At 46.1% G+C, this 26,062-nt stretch overlaps 1 protein-coding gene across 1 annotated transcript in view; it reads right to left on the reverse strand.

The window, feature by feature from the left end:
- LOC138797644 (17-beta-hydroxysteroid dehydrogenase 13-like) overlaps positions 1-25,763 on the reverse strand; it is a 46,705-nt gene extending 20,942 nt beyond the window's left edge. The window contains exon 1 of the mRNA XM_069978063.1: positions 25,459-25,763. Coding sequence (XP_069834164.1) covers positions 25,459-25,668 — 210 coding nt within the window. The 5' untranslated portion in view covers positions 25,669-25,763. The remainder of the gene's footprint in view (positions 1-25,458) is intronic.
- Positions 25,764-26,062: the final 299 nt, after the last annotated feature.

The following is a 26,062-nucleotide window of genomic DNA, read 5'->3' on the forward strand; positions in this document are numbered from 1 at the left end:
ACTCTTATTCTTCAAGGAATTATCCAGACTTAATAAAACAGCATCACTGCAGTTTTATTAAAGTTAATGGAAACAAATTGTAACACCATGCACAGCCTGAGGACAGGGGTGGCACTATTTTTTTGTTTTGTTTTTTCAAAAAAGCAGCTGTGTTTTTTCTAATCCTGGGCAACTGTTGCAACATAGGTTATTGTATCTGTCATATGAGTTTTACTTTTTGTCAATGATAACTTTTCCCTGTAATTTACATAGGTATAGTAAAAAAAATGCTAGTCATGATTCTAGCAGGTGGTCCAATAAGGTGATATATACAAGGGATGGTTTGCATCCATTATATACAGGTACACATGTACTTGGTGAGAAATTCAGATTGTTATAGGACAGACATCTAAAGTGAATGTACCACTTTCATTAGTGAATTTTTGTTTTTCATACTACCTGGTCAGCACCAGTGCATACATCCCAGTGGTGCGGTATATTTTTAAAAAAATGCCACCCGATTCCTGCCATCTGTGCCATTTTCTGGTCAGGTTTGGCCACGTCACAAATGGTAGGGGATATCAGAGAACTAGGGGCATCAGACACTGGCACAGACAGCAGAGGTGGTTTGAAAAATTGACTGCGCCACTGGGATGTGCGTATCAGTGCGATCAGAAAGTAGGAAAAAATGTTATTACTAATCAAAGTGGTATGCTCATTTTAAAGTGATTTTGTACCCATAATCTGTCCCCCCTAAACCACTTGCACCTTCAGATAGCTGCTTTTAATCCAAGATCTGTCCTGGGATCTGTTTGGCAGGTGATGCAGTTATTTTCCTAAAAACAACTTTTAAACATGCAGCCCTGTGCCCAACCGGCGTGGCTTAGAATATCTGTGCCCTAACCTTGCACCACCCCACAGTCCCTCCTCCTCACCCTCTTTTCTATTTTCTCCATGCTGAACACTGCACAGGTATCTTAACGATCCAGCCCATGTGCCGGGCTGACACAGATGGGGAATATCTGCCTGGAGCATTCCTAATGAGGGTGGGGAGGAGGGACAGAGAGGGTGTGTCAGCCTAATGCATACACAACCTAGGCCATGCCCGTTGGGCACAGGGCTGCCAGTTTAAAAACTGTTTTTAGGACAATAACTGCATCACCTTGCGAACGGACCCCAGGACAGATCTTGGATTAAAAGCAACTATCCGAAGGTACAAGTGGTTTGGGGGCTCAGTTTGTGGGTACAGAGTCGCTTTAAACTAGATAAAGGGACAGAAATATAATTGATTAAGTTTTTTTTTGTCTCTGACCAGTGAAGATTAAATAAGTGTACTGGGATTTCTGAAGACATGGTTGTTGATAGGGTGGATGCGGGTGGAGATAATGTGTAATGTGTACAAATGCTCAAAGCTTAGGCAACACAATCTGTGAGCTAACAGCAGTTATATCTAGGGAGACATGGTTCAAAGACTGTAATGATGGGGATATACCATACCAGGATATATTCTCTACAGGAAAGAACAGGACAGAGAGAATTCTAGATTTAATATTAATAAATGAAGATTGGGTGTCTGAAGTTAAACACTATCAGCAGGTTCTTCCCAGAGAACCTGCTGATATGCCGCAGTAGCTGTGTCCCTCAGTAGCAGATCGCTGATAATTAGGTGTCTCTGCTCCCCTGCAGGGCAGTATTACCAGCTGCTGCTGCCCTAGGCACTAAACCTGAAGACGCCTTACTCACCAATTAGCATCAGGATTTTCTAGATTCTGAACATCGTATTGATCATATTGTTAATAGTTCCAGGAGTCACATTAAACACCACCATACCAGACCTGACCAATACCACCATACTGTGACTAGATAATACCGCCATACCAGACCTGATCAATACCACCACACTGTGACTGGATAACACCGCCATACCAGACCTGACCAATACCACCATACCCCCATCCCTACCTCGAAAAGACACTAGATTTACTGGCAAGTCTGTATAGGAGGTGGGAGACTTAAAAAATAAAAACAAAACAAAAAGTTATTCCCTTACCCCTTCTCCCTGGTGCTGCCCCCCTGACAGGTGCTGCCCTAGGCACCGGACCACGGGTGCCTAGTGGTAAATACGGCCCTGCTCCCCTGTACTGTTTAGTAAATCGGTAATTGCTCTCATGCAAATTACTTGCTTAAGATCATTTGAGACGTTGCTTGCAGGCTCCGAGCACTGCCGCTTCCCGCCCAGCCCGTCTCCTTCCCTCCCGCCTACTATGCATATTCATATATGCATAGTGGGCTCCAAGTACGGTGCCCGTGCAGGGAAACAGGGAAGCTTTCCCGCTTTAGCCCATGTTCACACAACGTGAACACCCGGACGTTCCGTGACCAGCGTGCGCCAGCCCGGCATCAGAGCTTCCCACAGCCCACAGTGAAGCAAGCGGCCGGAGCCGCTTGCTTCACTGTGTGAACTGGCAGGTCTTTCTGCTTTCTGCGGACGTAATTAACTGAATTTCGGCCGCAGAAAACTGACATGTCAGTTTTTTCTGACGCCGCATGGGATCCCGGCCGGAGCGCATACGATCCCATTGAAAATAAGGCTATGTCCCACCCCTGCGGCGAGAACTACGGCCGTAGTTTTACGTAGTGTGAACATAGCCTAAGGTGGAAGAAAATGTATGTTCCAGGGATCACCAGTGTTTATTGTTGGACATACAAACTGACTGTGGGCTTTTCTATATAGAGTTGAGCGAGTAGTAAAATACTTGAGTCTACCCAGAAGAATTTCCCTTTCTTTATTCTTTTTTTTGACTATTTTGTTCCTTCAGGGGATGTTTAACCCCTTAGGGACCAAGCCTATTTGAGCCTTAATGACCAGGCTCATTTTTAAAAATCTGACCTGTCTCACTTTATGCGCTTATAGCTCAGTGATGCTTTAACATATGCTAGCGATTCTGAGATTGTTTTTTGTAACATATGGCACTTTATATTAGTGGCAAAATTTGGTCACTGTCTTGTGTGTTTTTTGTAAAAAACATAAAAATATCATGAAAATTTAGAAAGATTTGCACTTTACAAACTTTGAAATTCTCTGCTTCTAAAAAAAGAAAGTCATATCACATAAATTAGTTACTAGGTTACATTACCAATATGTCCTCTTTATTCTGGCATAATTTCGTAAACATATTTTACTTTTCTTGGGTGTTACGGGGCTTAGAAATGTATCAGCAAATTATCAATTTTTCATGAAATTTCCCAAACTAATTTTTTTAGGGACCAGTTCTTTTTATAAGTGTGTTTAGGAGGCTTATATACTGGAAACCCCCATAAATGACCCCATTTTGGAAACTACACACCCTAAGGAATTAATCTAGGGGTATAATGACCATTTTAACCCTACAGTGGCTGGAGAAAAGTATTCACAATTAGACCGGAAAAAAATAGAAAATAGAAATTTTCAAATAATATGTTTGTTCAGATTAAAGTATCTAATTTTAACAAGAAACAGGAGAGAAAAAGCACCCCAAAATTTGTAAAGCAGGTCCTCCTGAGTACAATGATACTCCATATGGGGGCGTAAACCACTGTATGGGCACACAGCGGGGCTCAGAAGGGAAGGAGCGGCAATTAGCATTTTCAGTGCAGATTTTGCTGTACAAGTTTTCAGGCGCCAGTTGCATTTGCAGTGCCCCTGTAGTGCCAGCAGAGTGAAATCCCCCCATAAGTCAGCCCATTTTGGAACATTAACCCCTCAAAGAATACGTCTTGGGGTGCAGTGAGCATTTTGACCCCAAAGGTATTAGAGGAAAGTATTCAAAATTAGACAGTAAAAATGAAAAACTAGAATTTTTCCAATAATATGTATGTTTAGTTTGAAATTTCTCAATTTCACAAGGAACAAGTGAGAAAAGGCACGCCAAAATCTGTAACCCAGATTCTTCCGAGTAGAAACGTACCTCATATGTGGGCATAAACCACTGTATGGGCACGCAGCAGGCCTCAGAAGGAAGGGAGCGTCAATTAGCATTTTCAGTGCAGATTTTGCTGTAGAAGTTTCTGAGCTCCGGGTGCGTTTGCAGAGCCCCTGTAGGGTTAGCAGAGTGACCCCCCCCCCCCCATAAGTCACCCCTCAAAGAATATGTCTTGGAGTGCAGTGAGCATTTTCACCCCACAGGTATTAGAGGAAAGTATTCAAAATTAGACAGTAAAAATGAAAAACTTGAATTTTTCCAATAATATGTTTGTTTAGTTTGAAATTTCTCAACTTCACAAGGAAAGGGAGAGAAAATGCACCCCAAAAATCTGTAACGCAGGTTCTCCTGATTACAACTGTACCACATATGTGGGTATAAACCACTGTATGGGCACACAGCCAGGCTCAGAAGGAAGGGAGCGCCAATTAGCATTTTCAGTGCAGATTTTGCTGAACAAGTTTCTGAGCGACAGGTGCGTTTGCAGAGCCCCTGTAGTGTCCGCAGAAGAGAAACCCCCCTAAGGTCACGCCATTTTGGAAAGTGCACCCCTCAAAAAAGTCATCTTGAGGTGCAGTGAGCATTTTCACCCCACAGGTATTAGAGGAAAGTATTCAAAATTAGACAGTAAAAATGAAAAACTTGAATTTTTCCAATAATATGTTTGTTTAGTTTGAAATTTCTCAACTTCACAAGGAAAGGGAGAGAAAATGCACCCCAAAATCTGTAACGCAGGTTCTTCTGAGTACAACGGTACCCCATATGTGGGCATAAACCACTGAATGGGCACACAGCCGGGCTCAGAACGGAAGGAGCGCCAAATAGCATTTGCAGTGCAGATTTTTCTGAGGAAGTTTCTGAGCGCCGGGTGCGTTTGCAGTGCCCCTGTAGTGTCCGCAGAAGAGAACCCCCCCAAAGTCACCCCATTTTGGAAAGGGCACCCCTCAAAGAAGTCATCTTGGGGTGCAGTGAGCATTTTGACCCCACAGGTATTAGAGGAAAGGATTAAAAATTAGAAAGTAAAAATGAAAAAAATGAATTTTTTCAATAATATGTTTGTTTAGTTTGAAATTTCTCAATTTCTTGAGAAACAGGAGAGAAAATGCGCCACACAATTTGTAAAGCAGGTTCTCCTGAGTACAACGGTACCTCATATGTGGGTATAAACCACTGTATGGGCATGCAGCAGGGCTCAGAAGGGAAAGAGCGTCATTTTGCTGGTGCAAAACCGCAGCTAGTATTGGTTATTAAATTAGCGCAATTGCTAAAAAAAAATGTTTTAAATGAGATTACAGGTAATCTGGGGTGGTGACGGGCAATTTGGGGTGGTACAAGCAGTCTGTGGCAATCTGGGGTATTTATGGGCAATCTGGGGGTGTTTACTCGCTATCTGGGTTGGTTACGGGCAATCTGGGGGTGTTTACTGGCTATCTAGGGGTGTTTACTGGCTATCTGGGGTGGTAACGGACAATCTGGGGGTGTTTACTGACTATCTAGGGGTGTTTACTGGCTATATGGGGTAGTAACGGACAATATGGGGGTGTTTACTGCCTATATGGGGTGATAACGGAAAATCTGGGGGTGTTTACTGGCTATCTGAGTTGGTGACGGGCAATCTGGGGGGGGGGGGTCACAGGCAAACTGGGGTGGTGATGGTCAATCTGGGGGAGGAGCGACAGGCAATCTGGGGTGGGTATGGGCAATCTGGGGTGGTTACGGGCAATCTGGGGTGGTTACGGGCAATCTGGGGTGGTTATGGGTAGCCTGTGGCAATCTGGGGTGGTTACAGGCAATCTGGGGGTGTTTACTAGCTATCTGGGGTGGTTACGGGTAATCTGAGCGGTTACAGGTAAACTGGAGTGGTTATGAATAATCTGGGGTGGTTACAGGTAATCTGGGGTGGTTACAGGTAATGCGGAGTGGTTACAGGTAATGTGGGGTGGTTACAGGTAATGTGGGGTGGTTAAAGGTAATTCGGGGTGGTTACAGGTAATGTGGGGTGGTTACAGGTAATGTGGGGTGGTTACAGGTAATGTGGGGTGGTTAAAGGTAATTCGGGGTGGTTACAGGTAATGTGGGGTGGTTACAGGTAATGTGGGGTGGTTACAGGTAATGCGGGGTGGTTACAGGTAATGTGGGGTGGTTACAGGTAATGCGGAGTGGTTACAGGTAATCTGGGGTGGTTACAGGCAATCTGGGGGTGTTTACTGGCTATCTGGGGTGGTTACGGGTAATCTGAGTGGTTACAGGTAATGTGGGGTGGTTACAGGTAATCTGGGGTGGTTACAGGTAATGCGGAGTGGTTACAGGTAATCTGGGTTGGTTACAGGTAATGCGGAGTGGTTACAGGTAATGCGGGGTGGTTACAGGCAATCTGGGGTGGTTACAGGTAATGCGGAGTGGTTACAGGTAATCTGGGGTGGTTACGGGCAATCTAGGGTGGTTACAGGTAATGCGGAGTGGTTACAGGTAATGCGGGATGGTTACAGGTAATGCGGGATGGTTACAGGTAATGCGGGGTGGTTATAGGTAATGCAAGGTGGTTACAGGTAATGCGAGGTGGTTACAGGTAATGCAAGGTGGTTACAGGTAATGCGAGGTGGTTACAGGTAATCCGGGGCACTTGACTTTTTATCCTGTTACCAATGATTTTTGGTGACAGGGGACAAAAAGTGTCGGCAGCATTTGAAACAAGTGATCAGTGGTATATAGTATATACCGCTGATCACTTGTACCAGGACCACATCGGCTAGTCCCTGATCATTGCCCCATGCTCTCCGCCACCTCTGGTAGTGGAGAGAATGAGAGTTTGATCTTTTTTTAAGGGTACAAACACACTTGCTGTATCTGCAGCGAGTTTCTGGCTGCGTATTTGCAGCGAGACTCGCTGAGGATCCCGGCCATGTGTACTCAATGGCAGACAAACTCGCAACAGGGATGTACATCCCTGCTCCGAGTTTGTCCGCAGCTCACCCCGTTAACTCCCCGGCCGCCGGAGACTATACACCAGCTAATCCCGGCTACGGGGCTCACGACGTCTTCACGGCCGTTCAGCCAATCAGTGCTGCGGTGGGGCAGCGTACTGATTGGCTGAGCGGGACGTGCCGGGAATAAGCGAAGGACCAGATGATGTATAGTCGGGACCAGGTGATGTATAGTCTCCGGCGGCCGGGGGTTAACGGGTCGGCCTTTGGACAAACTCGCAGCAGGGATGTACATCCCGGCTGCGAGTTTGTCTGCCATTGAGTACACAGGGCCAGGATCCTCAGCGAGTCTCGCTGCGAATACGCAGCGAGAAACTCACTGCCGATGCGGCAAGTGTGTTTGCACCCTAAGGAATTAATCACTGTGAACGCTAAGGTTATTCGGGGGGGACGGGGGGGGACATATGTATTCATCTCCTCTCACTGTGGATTAACGGTGAGAGGACATGAAAGCATGCAATGCCCGTTACCGGTGGCCGCCGTTATACTGGTAATAACGGCGATCACCGGTGCGGGGACTGGCCGGGACTGAGCCCACACTCTGCCCCAATTTCTCAGCGACCTCCGGTAGCTGAGAGGAGGGGGCTGCGGGCATTACCGGCGCTGCTGCACTATTCTGCGCCATCGCCATAAAGAGCTGATGGCAGCAGAATAGAGCCCATTAGTGATCGCCGTAAAAATTCATATCGGCATATGTATTCTCTGGGTCACTATGGTTACGACGATACCACATTTGTATAGGTTTTATTACCACTTTGGCGCAATATTTGTCGCCACATTGCAAGATCCATAGCGTTCTTATCTTTTGCGCGACAGAGCTTGTTTTGGGCTTATATTATGCGGGAAGAGCTCTATTTTCTATTGATACCAAGTTTTATATGTATATGACTTTTTGATCTCTTTTATGACGTATTTTCTAAAGCAGATTGATAAAATACAGCTATTCTGGTACTGTTGTTTTATTTATTTTTTTACAGCGTGTGTCGTGCGATATAATTATTGATATCGTTTTATAGATTGGGTCGTTACGGATGTGGCGATACCAAATATGTATAGGATTAGTGTTTTTGATCACTTTTATGTAATGTTTTATAGTGTATGGGGAATGTAATGCATTTTTATTATGGGGGAGGGGGGGGCTGGGGGGGATTGTGTTTGGTGCACTTTTTTTACTTTTTTACACTAGTGTACATTACTGTACAATAGTGTAAGACTTTGATCACATTATACAATACACTGTACTGCTTCTGCAGTACAGTGTATTGTATAATGTGACCATCCTGCTGACAGGCAGTAGCACAGCCACCCCTGTCAGCAGGATGGCTTATCCATGGTAAGCCCGGGGGCCTTCATTAGGCCCCTGGAGTTGCCATGGAGACGTCGGGGGGACCGGACGGCGCCGCGGGACCTCCGATCATGTAAGTGGACCTGCGGCGCCGTCCGGTACACACCGGAACCCGTTAGATGCTGCTGTCATGCTTTGACAGCGGCATTTATCGGGTTAAACTGTCCTGAGCGGAGAATCCCCTGCTCCGGGCAGTTACAGGAGGGGGTCAGCGGTCACACTGACCGCTGATCCCCCGCACTGCCGCGGCCGCCGGGCGGCAGTTCGTTCCGATGCGTACGCCGTTAAAAGGCGTACGCATCAGAATAAAGCCCATTAGTGGCCGCTGTGAAAAGGCAGCATGGCGGTCACTAAGGGGTTAAACAAAATATGCAAAAATTAAAACAAAAAACAAACAAACAAAAAAAATAAATAGCTTTATGCAAAGCACATTACAATAGCATTATGTTTTTTTGCATAAAGCTATCACATGCTTTCGTTCAAAAAGCATCCCCCGAAGGAACAAAATATACAAATATAAGAACAAAAATTTTTTTTTTTCACGGAGCTATAACTGACGGACGAACAATTGTTTTGTCATCAGGTATTCAAGCAGTATCCAAGCATGCTCACTCAACACTAATCCTACACTATAACGCAATATTGGATTTTAGAAAGACAAAGAATTGGAGGAGTATTTAAATAATGAATTAAAAGGGTGAGAAAAAAACATTGTGAGTAAGCGCTCAGGGGGCAGTATTTAAAAATGCCATATTAGGCTATGTTTACATGCTGTAAGACAGTGGCTGTGTCACAGAACGGCCGCTGCCTGTGAGGTTCACTCTGGCTGGTAATGCAGTACCGGCTGGATGAACATCACTTTTTTTGAATTGCAATGTGGCCACATTCAGGTGTGCCTGTGTTCCAATTAACCATAGGAGACAATGTAAAGTACGGCGGGAGCCACACTTTACATTGTCTGCACAGTCAATTTTGTGTGGCCGCTATTCAATGAATAGCGGCCGCACAAAACTGACATCAGTTGTCAGTGTGGCCACATGGAATCCTGGCTGGAATATATACAGTATACACTCTGCCTGGGATTCCATAGAACACAATGTCATTTCATACTTTCAATAAATAGCGGTGTGAATGAGGCCTATAGGGGAGATTTATCAAACTGGTGTAAAGTAGAATTGCCCCAAGAAACCAGTCAGATTCCACCTTTCATTTTTGAAAAAGACTGTGAAAAATGAAAAGTGGAATCTGATTGGTTGCTAGGGGAACCTAAGACAATTCTACTTTACACCAGTTTGATAAATCTCCCCCTATAAGTTTAAGAAATTAGCCAAAGTGAAAGGAAGAAGAAACCATTATGGTTTAGTAGAGATAGTAACGGAAAAAAGTCAGCCTATAGGAGGTATAAAGAGACTGGAAGTGTAGCTGACAGAGAGGTATAGATATTAGACAGAAGGAAGCAAAGCAAATTATGGCTATGTTCACAGGACGTTTTTTCCTTTCTGTTTATTATTTTTTTTAAATGACGTCAGGCGGTCCTCAGGCTTTATTCACCCTCATCTTTCAAAAACAACTTTTAAACTTGCAGCGCATGTGTTCAATTTGCATGTCCTAGAGTGGCTATGCCCTAGATCTGCAACGCCTCTCCATCCCTCCTCCCCGCCCATTAGGAATGTCCCAAGGCAGCATTTTTCCTATTCATCACTTGTCTGAAAACTGCACAGGTGCCTTAATAATCCAGCACAGGTGCAGTGTTCATACAAGTGATGATTAGGAGAAATGCTGGCAGGGGGCATTCCTAATGGTGAAGAGGGCAAGGAGGAGAGACAAAGGGGCATTGCAAGCCTAGGGCATAGACACTCTAGACCACGCCAATTTGACACAGGGCTGCAAGTTTAAAAGTTGTTTTTTAGGACAATAAGTGCATCACCTGCCGAACCGACCCCAGGACATATCTTGGATTAAAAACAGCTATTCAAATGTACAAGCGGTTGGAGAAGTCAGATTATTGGTACAGAGTCGCTTTAAGTAGTTGCTTTAAATATTAGGATTTCAGGACAAAGGCCATCTTCTGTGTAAGGTACTGTATCCAGGACGTTGTAATCATTAGATATAAAGAGGCAGGAACATGGCTGATAACACTGAAATACAAAATTAAATATTTACACTAGTTCTAGGTTTTAGTCAGCACGAGTTCCTGCCAAAAAGCTTTTCTTCACCCAGGGTAAAAGCAAAGTGACTTATTTGCAGTCTCCTGGCAATTAGCAAATGACTATGTATTAGAGATGAGCGAACCAGGTTCGGGTTGGAGTCCATCCGAACCAGATCGTTCGGCATTTGATTAGCTGGGGCTGCTGAACTTGGATAAAGCTCTAAGGTTGTCCGGAAAACATGGATACAGCCAATGACTATATCCATGTTTTCCACATAGCCTTAGGGCTTTATCCTACTTCAGCAGCCACCGCTAATCAAATGCCGAAAGTTCGGGTTCGGATGGACTCGAGCATGCTCGAGGTTCGCTCATCTCTACTCTACCATTATAAAATCACCCCTGAAGCAATTAAAGGGGTAGTGTGGCGCTAAGAAATTATTCACAAAATAACACATATTACAAAGTTATACAACTTTGTAATGTATGTTATGTATGTGAATGGCCCCCTTCCCCGTGTTCCCCGACCCCCGCCCTTGGAACCGGAAGTGTGGTGCACTATACATACCTGATTCGTGTCCACCCCCCTCCGCATTTCTTCTGACAGTGATGTAATCTTCAGGAGGCCGGCCGACCCGCTCCTGCCGTCCCTCATGCCGGCCCCCCTCTGCTGCGCCATCAGCTGCTCAGCCGCCATTGGCTGAGCATAACTGTGCTCAGCCAATCGCAGCTGAGCACAGTTATGACTCGGCAGAGGGGGGCCGGCATGAGTACACAAGCCTTAGCATTGCGACACCCCTTCATCCATCCTCCCCACCCTCTTCATCATTAGGAATGCCCCTAGAAAATTTTCTCCTGTCTGAACATTGAACAGGTGCCTTAACGATCCAGCCCATGTGCCGTACTGACACAGGTGAGGAATAGTAGAAAATCTGCCTGGGGCATTCCTTATGATGAGGAGGGCGGTGAGGAGGGACAAAGAGGTTTTTCCAGCCTAATGCATACACAATCTAAGCCCCGGCCGTTGGGCACGGGGCTTCTAGTTTAAAAGTTGTTTTTTAGGACTATAACTGCATCACCTGCCGAACCGACCCCAGGACAGATCTTGGATTAAAAGCAGCTATCTGAAGGTACAAGGGGAGGGTCAGATTGTGGGTACAGAGTCGCTTTAAGGGTTTGTTTACACATACTTAATCCATTGCAAATTTCATGCTGCTTTTTGGATGCTGCACACTACATCAATATAAGGCTATGTTCACCTTATGTACAAATAACGGACATACATTTTGCGTACCAAATATTGCATGTTCCTATCGGCAATATCAGGTGTAGGAACATTATTTTACTAATAGGCCCTTTTGGATGTGTCTAATTAAAAAGGTCCATAGACTTTAATGGGAAAGGAAGTGTGTGACAACTACAACTGTTTTTCGCGCAACCATGGCCGTAGAAAATAGACATTAACATTAATTTGACGGCCACAGTTGAACAACGGCAGTAGTTCAATGCACTATGTAAATCTGCGGTCGTAGTTCCCATTGAACTTAATGTTAATCAATAAATTCAGAAAAGAATGCCCGTTGTCTTGTGAATTTATACGGTGTGTGAACATAACCTAAAAGGCACTTGCACCTAATGATAATTTTAAATGCACAGCATGTATGCCTATAGAGGATGGACAGTCATTCATTTTTATAATATAGGTTGAAATGTATTATCAGTTTAATATGCTTGTCAGGGGTTAAACACATGAAAAATTCTGACAAACGTTATTTATTTGTTTCAACCGTCTTTTTTTGCAATGCTTGTCTAGATATTCCTAGGTGTAATAGTGCAGGGATAATGAAAAGTAAACCATGCCAGTGCTCATATTACTGGAGAAAGTAATAAATCACTCTGGAAACGATAAGCTAAATAAATAGTGTGAATGTACGCTTTGTAGGGTTTGGTGATGACAGCTTGGAAGACTTAGAATCCTGTGTGAGTTTCTTTGGCCCTTGCTGTGGATGAAAAGTAGATGGAATGTAAATTTTACTCACAACCAGATCATTTTAGGCCAATACACATACATTTAGTTTTCTAAACTGTGTATCAAGAAATCTATAGTCGAATAGCGTGAATGCTTCCCTCCTTCCAACTGCTGAATGGCAGAGCACTACCCTACCAAAATAACAGCACTGTCAGTTCTAACCATCAAAATGCAGTCATATCACAGTTTGTGCATAATCTACTACAGCACACTGTCAGCACCTCGGGTAGGCCTGGGTGCTGACAGTTTCCCTTGCTTTTTAATGCACTGTGGGGCCCCTTAATGAGATGTAATATACAATGCCCCCAGTTTATTAGATATAAAACATTATGATCCCCCACCCAATATGATATAAAACCCTGAACTATATCGTACTCACTGTAGCTTACCAATGTCTATGCTGTCCAAACTCACTGATCACTGCTATGCAACAGCATCAATCGGTATAAGCAATCTAACAATTGCTTATACAATTCCCTTAGGGATACTTAAAAAGTGTAAACAAAAAAATAAATAAAAAAATAAAAATAAAAACTTTTGGTATTGCAGTGTCTTGAATTGCCAAAACTATGAGATTGTTTGTTACAGCATGTCAAGAAGCCTAAAAGAAAATAAAGAAAAAAATATTAGGATTGCACTTTTTTTAATTACATTATATATCTAAAAAAAAAAAAACTACTAAAAAGCAATTACAAATTCCCATCTGCACTGTACAATACCAAAAATTATAACATGGCTCAAAAAATAAGCCCCCAACCAGTCCTGTAGGTGGAAAAATAAAAGAGTTATGGCTCTTAGAAGGCGCAGAGGAACAGTGCTTCAGTGTGATCTGGACATCTGTGCATCAATGACCTTTGGTCATGAAGTGGTTACAGTCATATTTGACATTCTGAAAACAAACAAGTACAATCCCTAGATGCCCTTTCGTCTATCCTAAATCAATGGCTTTATTTTATTTGCTTTGCACACCTCACATTTGATTACAGAAAAATATCTCAAATATCACGGTTTAGCAATCCAGAGTAATAGCCGTGTCATTTTTAACCAAGCGTAAAGTGTAAAATGAGAAGAAAAGAATGGATTAGGGATTATGGCTGGGAACACAATCATTTTACAAAGAATACTACTGTTTGTGAACATGGAATATAACATACTGAGAAGATTCCGCTAAAAAAAACAACAACAAATATATTAACCCTTTAAGTTTGTAACGCAGGGTTCACACCACAGACCAAACACCAAAACATCACTTCCGGTTCCGGCGCCATGTGGTGAGGACGCTCGGAGACTCATCTCCATGCCTGCCGCGCTGGTTAAGCCGCCTCATACCCGCACAACAGCCCACAGCTTGGTGAACTTTTACCAGCACAACTCAGTTAAGCTGTATGGACCACTTTGTGCAGGCGATGGGTCCCAGGAAACGCGGCAATGCGCCGGGGAGACCAGTGAAGGAAAAGGCCCGCCAGCGGCAGAGTGCAGAGGCAGTTCACCAGCCAGATCGGGCAGCGATGTGTCGGACGGAGAGGATCCTCTAAACATAGATTATGACCGCCTGGCCGCTGCGGTGGCTAAACGCCTCTCCTCCACGATCCAGTCCACACTCACGGCTACTGTTAATGTCGCCCTGAAGCATCTACAGGCAGAGGTCACGCAACATGGCGACTGCCTGGAAGAGGCGGAGACTCAAATTCAGCAGCTAGAAGAAGGCATGGACTCTCTGGTTCCCACTTCTAGAGATCTGATAGCAGAAAACCGCAAACTTTGGTACAAACTACAAGATCTTGAGGACCGCACAAGGCGGAACAACCTTCGGGTTATAGGGGTCCCGGAAACGGTGGCCCAGCAAGATCTTCTCTCGCTATGCGAGTCCACCTTACCTTCCCTCCTGGGCCTCTCCCATGATTGCAAAGTAGAGCGGGCACATAGACTTGGACCGGACAGGAGAAGTGTGGACCGGGGGGTCTCTCACCCGACTCTCCAGCAGCGGTCCCATCCTCGTCAGGTTATTGTCAAATACCTGGACTACTCTGATAAAGTTGAAATCCTACAAGCATTCCGCCGTCAGCGTGAAGCTATAGTATATGAGAACACCAAGCTACTCATATTTGCGGATTATTCTGCTGAAACCACTAGACAGCGTAAAATGTTCTCTCCTGTCTGCTCTGCTTTATATCGGAAGAAGATTAAGTTTGCCCTGCTTTACCCTGCAATACTTCGTGTTTTTCACCAAGACGGCTCCTACTCCACATACCGATCCCTGGATAAAGCCAGGGAGGACCTACAACTTTATGATGATCCTTTGCTAGCCGAAGAAAGGAGGCGCCCCAGTTGTCGCACGTCACTTTCTCCAGGACGTCGTATAGACGCTGATGACCCCACTTCCCCAGGAGGCTCAGAGTGGTTTAATCCTCCTAAAGAGCAGCGACGCAGGAGGTCCTCCCTGCCACCATGATTCCCTGTGGTCCCCCCTGTGAAGGAATTACATGATCTATGTCCTGGGACATTGCCCACCTGGTTCCCTAGTTAATTGTTTTTTTTTTTCTTTTTTCTTTTACTACACTGAGTTGTTATATTGTAACTATAGTTGTTATCTGCTATGCTCTTTCCTCTGTGCCGGCTGCCGGTAGTGGTGGGTGGCGGCGGCAGGTTTGGTAGAGGTAACATGTGTAAGTCGATGCCTCACGGCATGGAAAGAAGTGAAGTTAGCAGACGTTGCTCTCCATCCGCGGTACTTGTGGCACAGCCATCGGAGCAGCCTGTCAAGTTGTTTATGTTAGAAGTTGGGCTGGGGAGGGGATGGGGGGTTCGGGATGCTCGCGGATGGTAGGTTTTCACATAGTTCCAGCAGATTTCACATCCTTATTGACCAGAGACAATGTTACGCCTGATCTCATGGAATATAAAGCGGCTACGGTCCCCTCAAAAGAGGGTCATGATCCTCAGACGTCTAAAAAAAACTGAAACCAGACATAGTTCTACTGCAGGAGAGTCATCTGGAGGAGGAAGATTTCTGCCGCCTGAAAAAATTCTGGGTAAAGGAGGTATATGGATCTCCTGCAGTGGAACGCAAGGGAGGGGTAGTGATCTTGATAAGTAGAGCTTTCAGGGGTGAAATACTGGGTTCTGAACATGATGATGAGGGTCGGTTATGTTCCCTACATGTGAAATTACAGTTGAGGCCATGTTCACACTATGTATATTTCAGTCAGTATATTTCAGTCAGTATTGCAACCAAAACCAGGAGTGGATTAAAAACACAGAAAGGATCTGTTCACACAATGGTGAAATTGAGTGGATGGCCGCCATATAACAGTAAATAACGGCCATTATTTCAATACAACAGCCGTTGTTTTAAAATAACAGCAAATATTTGCCATTATATGGCGGCCATCCACTCAATTTCAACATTGTGTGAACAGATCCTTTCTGTGTTTTTAATCCACTCCTGGTTTTGGTTGCAATACTGACTGATATATACTGACTGAAATATACATATACTGACTGAAATATACGTAGTGTGAACCCAGCCTCATGAAGATGTAAAGATATACAATATTTACGGCCCTAACGGGAATAACACTGCTTTCTTTACTAGGCTTTCCTCCAAACTCCTGGCGGACCCTGCCCCCAATAAATTTGTGGCAGGGGATTTCAATGAAGTAATGTCGGTAATGGAAGATAGGTCTCGTAAACTGTCAGGCCCACCCTCATCACCCCATCGACCCTCACCGTTAGAAGTAATGACCCAGATTGTGGAACTGTCTGATACGTGGAGACACCTACACCCGGACTCACAGGAGTATACTTTTTATTCCGCCTACCATGATTCTTGGTCCAGAATTGATTATGTACTTTCCTCATCCACCTTTTTCCCTAAATTGATATCTCACACGATAGAGGACTTGATAATCTCAGACCATGCTCCATTACTATGTACCTTTGCAACGACTATTCCTAGGGGGCGGGACTTTCTCTGGAGGTTTCCTATAGGGTTAGCCAAGGATGATGAGTTTAAAACCCTCTTAAAGGGATGGTGGCTGGAGTACTCTACCCATAATTCGGCCCACGCTGACCAGCCACAATTGTTCTGGGACGCTGCCAAATCTGGCCTGCGAGGTCGAATTATGGCGTATAAATACTCCCTTCAAAAGAAGATCTCTGCTAACATAGACAAATTTAGCTTCGCCCTTAGGCGTGCGTATACAGGTTTTTTGACAGCCCCATCTGACCAGGCTAGGAAAGAGTGGCAACAAACATGTACGGATTATGAACAATGGATGGAAAGGAAGGAGGCGCTTGACAGATCTTATTTTGATGCCCTTCTTTTTAGGCATGGTAACAAGGCCTTATCTCACCAGCCCAGGTGGGGTTTATAAAAAGGCGAGCAGCAGTCATGAATATTAGAAAAGTATTGGCAGTACTAGATGAAGTCAGATCCAGGCCTCAAAGTTATCCATTCCCAGCTTTCTTATCCATAGACACTTTCGATAGTGTGAGCTGGGGATGGATGATGGAGGTAATGGGAAAGATGGGTTTTACTGGATCTTTCCTTACTTATATACAAAGTCTGTACTCTGCCCCTTTGGCGAGGATACATATCCCGGGGTTTCTCTCCCCTTCTTTCCCTCTCTTTAGAGGGACGCGCCAGGGCTGCCCGCTGTCCCCTCTGCTCTTTAACTTGGCTATAGAGCCATTATCCCGCAGACTACAATCTGCGCCTGATGTGGGAGGAATTGAGGTTGGATAGAAGGGAACAGCGGGTAGCTCTTCGCAGATGACCTATTAATATTCTTAAATGACTATAGGAAAGATCTGCCAACTGTATTACAGTATCTAGAACAATTTCGTAGTCACTCAGGCTTTAAAGTCAATGTTGACAAAAGTGAATTATTAGCCTTGTCCCCAAGGACGCCACCCCCCACCTGACTTCCATCTTTCAGTAAAATGGGCCTCAACACTAATTACTTACTTGGGAATTAAGGTGGGTAGAGATCCGAGTTCTCTTTACACTATGAACTTCCCCCCTATTAGGAAAATTCAGGGAGATCTCCAGAGATGGTCTAAATTGCCTCTTTCTTTACTAGCGCGTGTTTCTCTACTGAAAATGATGGGCTTTGCCAAACTTCTCTACCCGTTACAGACAGTCCCATTACTTCTTAAACATACTGATGTCAAGCTGCTTATGAAAACATTTAGCACTTTTATTTGGGCTTCGAAACGGCCTCGTATTTCCCAGAAAAAGCTGTCCCTCCCTAAGGACAAAGGAGGCCTCAGCTGCCCCGATGTCCACCTTTACAACTTGGCCTGTCTACTCCGCCACGGGATAGACTGGGTGAAGGGCACTAGTTCATACTCTAACTACGAGTTGGAGTCTCAACTGGCGGCCCCTTGGTCACTCAATGGCCTATTACACACAAGATATGCCGCCCTACCCCCAATAGTCAAACAGAGCCAACTCCTCCAGGATACAGTTAAAGCTTGGCAACAAAGTCGGAAGCTCCTGGGCCTCCCTATTTTGATGAGTTTGCATATGGACTTATGGCGACATCTGGAATTTACCCAGGGACAACTTAACCCAATGTTCCGGATTTGGAAATTGAGGTGAGTAAAAACGGCTTATGACTTCATGAAAACCTCGGAACACAGGTATCTGTCATTTGTGGAAACACAAGAGGCTTTTTCTCTCCCCCCCGAACCACTTTTTAGTTTATCGACCGATACATGGGTTCCTATCCTCTAGACTGCGAGACCTGCAGAGTGAGTTGACATCCAATCCTATATCAGTATATATACGGACTTCTATGTCGACTCACTCTGTGGCCTACTTGCATACCACATTACGTCAAGCCGCACTGAAGGGGATAGAACCCTCCTTGTTTAAATACTGGGGAGACAAACTACCCTTACTTAATTTAAACGCTCTGATTCTCAAGGGGTGGGCCACAGTGCGAAGGGCCATCATTTGCGAACAATGGAGGGAATCGCAATTCCGTATTTTGCATCATGCCACATACGGGTTTACGTTCCCTAGAACCCCTGAGCATCCGGACCGTATTATCGTTTGCCCAAATTGTGGGGAAGATAGAACAGATTTATACCATCGGCTCTTCACATGCCCCCTGGTACGCACTTTTTGGGGCGAGGTGGTCTCTCTCCAGGATAAACTGAATTGCACAGTTCCAATAGACCCTCATCTTATGATTCTGCATATTCCACCCGGAGAGGGCAAGGTACCTCTATTGATCACACCTTTTTACTAGTAGCAAAACGCTGTTCCCTGTCTCGGTGGCTCATCCCAGATATTCCCACGCAGTAGTGGATTATAAAAGGGGCGTTTCGGGCGGCAGCCCTGGGCCCTGAGCTCCTGGGAGGCCCATGACCACCCAAAAAGACTTATACTTTCAGTGGTGTACTGTCTCCTGGCTACACTTCCGCCATGATTTTCAAAAATCACAGGTTTTTTTTATGGCAATTTTGCACATATCAGGACATCATGACATTATCTGTCCTGTACTATGAACGCCAGGCTAGTGCTGCCATAGTTACAGTGGGGTTGGGGGGCCCAGGCTTGGTGAACAGCCCGGGGCCTATGGTAAAGTTAATCCGCCCCTGTGCCCACGGTCGAGCATGTGGTACAGCAAGTCAAACATTATTTGTTAATGGAACAATTAGAGGCTGAGCCATCTAGAGAGAAGAGGGCTAAGCCCTTTTTTAGAAAATGGAAGACATTTATAGAGAATTTCCTAGATGTGGCGGGAAGGCAGAAGGTGGTTAGACCTTTTCGCAATACAAAGTGGTATATGAGGGCTGATATCGCTGGTACTTCGGGCAGACTACGTCCTTCTGATTAGGTAGCTTTGCTTAGCTTGATAGTTATGGAGCTAGGGAGCCTTCGGCCTCGAGCAGGGGGGACGGGGGGGGGGGGGGGGAGGGAGGGATGGGAGTTATTGTGTTTTGGTATGCTAAATTGCTCTGTTACCGCTTGTATATGCCTAGAAGGACCCAGACGTGAGGCTTCCTTCGTCAACTTACCCTTATGTTTTGTAAATTTGTAAAACTTAATAAAAATGTGTTTGAAAAAAAAAAAAACACCAAAACATCAAACTGAAACTCTCTACCTACAATGCTTTTTTTGTAAGGTTTTACTTCCTTTGTTCTTTTTTTTCTTCTTTTGTTATTTTAGAATAACACGACAATAATGGTATGTGTCAGGGCCCCAGGGAACAAAGACACTGGACAAGTGGGCCCTATGGCTGACAACCCCCCACACTGTCCCTACCTACTTGCAGTGCAGGTCCTAAACGACAGTCCGCAACTGGGCGGCGTTCCCTACGCAAATACAAAACAAGACAAGACAACCTAACACAATAAAGAATAGTCGGCGGGCAAGGTTGGCAACAAACGGGCAGCAGAAGTAAAGAGTCAGAATCCACAAGCAAAGTCGAGGTCACGAAATCCAGGTCAGAAACACTAATAAACACGGAACGGAGATACAAGGAAAAGGTACAAGGAACTATACGCAATAACAGACAGTAAACAAGGTACACGGTGAAACAGAAACCAGAGACAATAACCAGGTAACTAGAGGACAAGGCAAGGCACACTGAGGACAAGCAAGGCACACTGAGGACTAAAGGAGAACACTGAACCAAAAGACAAAGAAGGTAATAAGCAAGGGATCAGGAAACCAGGAATACAGACAATCTGAGGAAAGGCAGGATCTAGCTGACAGACAAGCTGAACAGTGCTATCAAGAGCCCTGAGTGAAGGGAGAGGCACAGGTATAAGGGATCAGAAGTCCCGGACTCCAAGCTGATAGGTGGAACAGGAGAAACACACAAGAAATCACAGAAAGCCAGGAGGTGAGGAGACCTGTCCATCACAACACAGCAGACAACAATCAGTTAACAGACCACAGAAAGGAAAGTTCAGGGAGAACTAAGAAAACATGGACCGGAACACAGATGACATAAGCAGAGAACATAGTAAAACCAGGAACGGATTAATGCCAAAAGCGCAGTCTTTGGCGCAGAGGGTGGCACTGATGCCTTTTCAGGCGCGATCATGACAATATGAATCTTCTAGTACTAAATAAAATACTGGCATTTTTTAGGCTTTTCTTTAAAGGAGAAGTCTGGTAAAAAATTTTATTAAAGTATTGTACTGCTCCTCAAAAGTTATATAAAATACTAGAGATGAGCGAATCGGGTTCGGGTTCCATTGATCCGAACCCGAACGTTCGGCATTTGATTAGCGGGGGCTGCTGAACTTGGATACAGCCCTAAGGATGTCTGGAAAACATGGATACAGCCAATGACTATATCCATGTTTTCCACTTAGCCTTAGGGCTTTATCCAAGTTCAGCAGCCACCGCTAATCAAATGCCGAAAGTTCGGGTTCGGATCGACTCGAGCATGCTCGAGGTTCGCTCATCTCTGTAACGCCTGGAGTAGTGGATCCACTGGACCGTCACCAGCGATGGCACTAACCTCACCAGGGAGCGGAGTCTAAGGGGCCGCTGGTTTTCACCAGAGCCCGCCGCAAGGCGGGATGGACTGGCTGCGGCAGGCGACCCCCAGGTCGCTACCCCTGGCTTGGTTGCTGGTGACGGCAGGCGAGGCGTGGCAGGAGCAGTAGGCAGGAGATGGTACTGGCAGAGGTCAGTAGGCGTGACCGCAGGTGACAGGCTGAACACAGGAGCAATGGAGTAACAGGGGAGCAGGAACCAGGAACAAGGACTAGGGGCCAGGTAGCGGATAGGTATCAGGAACAAGGACTAGGGACCAAGTAGCGGACAGGAATCAGGAACAACAGGGGGCTGGGCCAAACGCTATGGGAAGCATGTAGAGGCTCCAACACGAGGGACAGGGCATGCTGGGATTTATAGGGAGTGATTGGTGCAATTAACCAATTAAGGGCGGACTGGCCCTTTAAATCTGAGACAGCCGGCGCGCGCGCGCCCGAGGGGGCGGGGACGCGCGCGCCGGCCGGCACAGACGGAGACAGGAGCGGAGGAGAGGTGAGGCGCCCCCAGGGGCCGAACTAGCAGCAGCGCCGGGTCCCCGCACCAGGACGCCGGCGGCTGCATGGGGCAGGAGGAGGTCGTGGCGGTGGCCCGGAACACGGGACGCCGCCGCGGCCGTGACAGTACCCCCCCCCCCCCCCTTTGGCCTCCCCCTCTTTCTTGCCTGCAGAAGGCGGCATCAGGCAAATCTTGGTATTCTGCCGGTAGGCCGGACAAAGGCTTGGCGGGCTCGGGTGACAACACAGAATGCCTAGGCTGAGGTGACCTCCGACACTGGTTGGAACAGTCCTGACCCCAACTGAGAATCTTCCCGGCTCTCCAGTCCAGTTTAGGGGCATGTAATTGCAGCCAGGGGAGTCCCAAGAGGATGGTGGAAGAAGAATGGGGCAGGACGTAGAAGGAGATCTTTTCCAGATGTGAAGTGCCCACCTGGAGGACTAGAGGTGCGGTCTGGTAGTGCACATGGTCGGTAAGAATCTCGCCCGTGACCGAGAAGATAGACAGGGGTCTGGCTAGTGGGGTCACGGGTAGCCGCCATCTCTGGACCAATGTAGCCGCAATAAAACTGCCTGCTGACCCAGAATCGAGAAAGGCAGTAGTTTGGTGAGTTTGTCCTGAGGGTGTCTGGATGGAAACTGGCACAGACAAACTTGGAGAGGTGGCATTCACACTCAGGGAGACCTCTCCCACCGGACCTAGGTGCTGGAGTTTCCCGGACGCTTGAGGACGTTGGGGACATCTCAGCCGAAAGTGATCCGAACCACCGCAGTAGAGGCAGAGATTCAGCTCCAGACGACGAAGTCTTTCATCAGGCGTCAGGTGAGCCCGTTCCACCTGCATAGGAATCTCAGGAGTCGACTGGGACTCCGGAACGTCAGGATACTGGAAGACTGGCGCCAGCTGGTGATGGCGACGGGACAGGCCTAGTCGCCGTTCATGCCAGACCTCCTCCTCCCTCTCAGAAAAACGAGTATCGACCCTGGTGGCCAGTAGGATGAGTTCGTTCAGGGAGGTAGGTAGGTCTCGGGCGGAAAGCACGTCTCTCACCCGACTGGACAGACCCCTCTTGAAGGTGGCTATAAGAGCGGCCTCATTCCAGTCTAATTCTGCCGCAAGGGTGCGGAACTGGATGGCGTAGTCACCAACAGAGGAGCTCCCTTGAGAGAGGTTGAGGAGAGCAGTTTCAGCTGAAGAGGCACGGGCAGGTTCCTCAAAGACAGAGCGGAACTCGGCCAGGAAAATTCGGAGATTAGCAGCCACAGGATCATCACGGTCCCACAGTGGTGTGGCCCAGGCCAGAGCTCTTCCTTCCAATAAGCTGATGATGAAAGCCACTTTAGAGCGCTCGGTGGGAAACTGACTACTTAAAAGTTCAATATGCATGGTGCACTGAGTCAGGAATCCTCTGCACAACTTGGAGTCACCAGAGTATTTGCTTGGGAGAGCCAGTCGGAGTGTAGAAAAAGCAGCAGGAGGTGGTGTGCGCTGGGCTGTAGTATGCTGCTGTAAGGCGGCAGTGAGTTGCTGGATCTGCTGCGACTGTTGCTGGATTTGTTGCGCCTGTTGGGCGACCACTCGGGCTATGTCACGGATATCAGGCACCTCGCCGGGATCCATGGTTGGAGCCTACTGTAACGCCTGGAGTAGTGGATCCACTGGACCGTCACCAGCGATGGCACTAACCTCACCAGGGAGCGGAGTCTAAGGGGCCACTGGTTTTCACCAGAGCCCGCCGCAAGGCGGGATGGACTTGCTGCGGCAGGCGACCCCCAGGTCGCTACCCCTGGCTTGGTTGCTGGTGACGGCAGGCGAGGCGTGGCAGGAGCAGTAGGCAGGAGATGGTACTGGCAGAGGTCAGTAGGCGTGACCGCAGGTGACAGGCTGAACACAGGAGCAATGGAGTAACAGGGGAGCAGGAACCAGGAACAAGGACTAGGGGCCAGGTAGCGGATAGGTATCAGGAACAAGGACTAGGGACCAAGTAGCGGACAGGAATCAGGAACAACAGGGGGCTGGGCCAAACGCTATGGGAAGCATGTAGAGGCTCCAACACGAGGGACAGGGCATGCTGGGATTTATAGGGAGTGATTGGTGCAATTAACCAATTAAGGGCGGACTGGCCCTTTAAAACTGAGACAGCCGGCGCGCGCGCGCCCTAGGAGGCGGGGACGCGCGCGCCGGCCGGCACAGACGGAGACAGGAGCGGAGGAGAGGTGAGGCGCCCCCAGGGGCCGAACTAGCAGCAGCGCCGGGTCCCCGCACCAGGACGCCGGCGGTTGCATGGGTCAGGAGGAGGTTGCGGCGGTGGCCCGGAACACGGGACGCCGCCGCGGCCGTGACAATCTCTATAAAATACCAATATACACTTATTACGGGAAATGCACATAAAGTGCTTTTTTCCCTGCACTTACTACTGCATCAAGGTGATGTCATAACCCGACTCCCAGAGCTGTGTGGGCTGTGGCTGCTAGAGAGGATGATGGCAGAGGGATGCTCAGTGTCCTTCCAGTGCCCTGTGTCCCTCAGTGTCCCCCTGCCATCATCCTCTCCGGCAGCCACAGCCCGCACAGCTCTAGGAGTCGGGTCGTGACATCACCATTTTATCCAGGAAGTGAAGCCTCGATGCAGTAGTAAGTGCAGGGAAAAAAGCACTTTATAAGCATTTCCTGTAATAAGTGTATATTATATTGGTGATTTGTATAACTTTTGGGGGGCAATACAATACTTTAATAAAAATTATCTCCGGACTTCTCCTTTAAGGGTATCTCTTGGTTCTATCTTGGTCAGAGTTGCAGATGTGTGTTCATAAGGAGAGAAAACAAATTATACCAATCCCTTGGCTGATGGTTGCTTGCAAAGTTATAAAATCATGTTTTCCCTCCAAGTGTGTCCTAGAGACTGTGCTAAGCTGCAGCATACCTGCCTACTCCCTCCTCCAATGCTCTCTGTCATGCACATATTATGTACAAGGCTGAGTGCTGGAAGCCCAACCCTGTAGATCAATCATGGAGTGCATGGAGGAGTAGAGGAGGGAGGAAGCTTGCATATTGAAGCTCAACACCCCTCTTTTACACTTGCGCTTGGAATGAAAACCTGCTTTTATAACTTTGCAAACAGCCATGGCCTAAAGGACAGGTAGCATTTGTTATATTTTCCCATTATCTATCTGCCTATGCATGCAGATTTTTGACGCCATTAAAAGCTTACATATGCAACTTGCATAGCTGTGTCATCAATCTTAAAAAAAAACACTTGACAACAGTTGATATTCTACCTTTTCAACCAGCAGCCATTCCAGCCACATGTAAATTATACTACAACATCATTAGAAACATATTAAAGGATAAAAATTTATTTAATGATAATCTCTAAAAAGCTCAGTTAAAGGCAGGGGTGTCAATAGAAATAGTTGAGCTCCATAGCAAACCTTTGATTGGGCCCCCCGACTGACTACAAACACATCAATTGTAGTCATAACCTTTAACATTTGACTGCAAGTGCTCATCAGGAGAGCTTGCAGTTAAAGGGATATTTGCAGAACCCAGGAAATCTGCTTGGTCACTGGGTGCTGCAAATGATGACATTTCACTAGCCGAGTGTATTGCAGGAATGAGCCACTGGGCCCATGATGAGGCGGGCCCTGTAGCAGCTGCTATGACTGCTACAGAAGTAGTTACGCACCTGGTTAAAGGGGTTATCCAGATAAAAATAAACATTCTCTATAACGTTGCAAGTGTAAATCAAACAATAAAGAAGATACTTAACTTTCTGCTCTCCCCCGTAACCCCTTAAGTTCCCTTAGTCTGAGTGTAAACTCTCTTGGTGCTATAAGCCTGAAAACATTATCTCCCATATTACATGGTAAACTATGAAACAAAGGTGCTTGTAACTAACAAGGATAAAAGGAGTGTAAGTGAATGTACAAATGTAGATAGTACATATAAATGCATGAATAAGAGTGTTTGAAGAGTTGATAAAATATTGTTACCTTGTTGACATCCCATAAAACCAGAATACTCTGCAATTTGGCAAATTCAAGGGCAGTTAGTCGTCCAATACCATGACCAGATCCGGTGATCAAGACAATCTCTCCACTGACAGATTTCCTTTTTTCTGGTATAAACAACTTGATAAGTGCTTCCAGATACGAGTAAATTGCAATGAAAAAAAGAGCTATATAATCTAGTATGACATTCATGTTTCCCCTTGAAGTTTAACCTCACAAATATCCACGTCAAGAGGTTTTTAGCTGGATTATAAAACAGCACTGCCTTCCCTGAATAAACTTGTGATGGTGCCAAAATGTTAGTGCAGTCAGGTACACCATGTAACCATTAGTCACCAGACACTGGAATAATCATCTGTTTACTGTAGAACATTCTTTAAAAGAGCTTTGAAATCTATCAAACAAACAAAAACATTTCTAAGGGAATTGTATACCCTTGGTTCTTACCAAATGATCACAATGCTGTTTTATCATTTTGCTATACAAGTAGTTGCCTTTTGTGAGCAGAAAAATGTTTAAATATTTTTGGCTATGGTGGACAAAAATAGTTGCTTCAAAACCGCACATATGCACTTCAATGAAATTA

This window comes from Dendropsophus ebraccatus, chromosome 7 (genome assembly GCF_027789765.1).
Source record: "Dendropsophus ebraccatus isolate aDenEbr1 chromosome 7, aDenEbr1.pat, whole genome shotgun sequence".
Taxonomy (NCBI): Eukaryota; Metazoa; Chordata; class Amphibia; order Anura; family Hylidae; genus Dendropsophus; species Dendropsophus ebraccatus.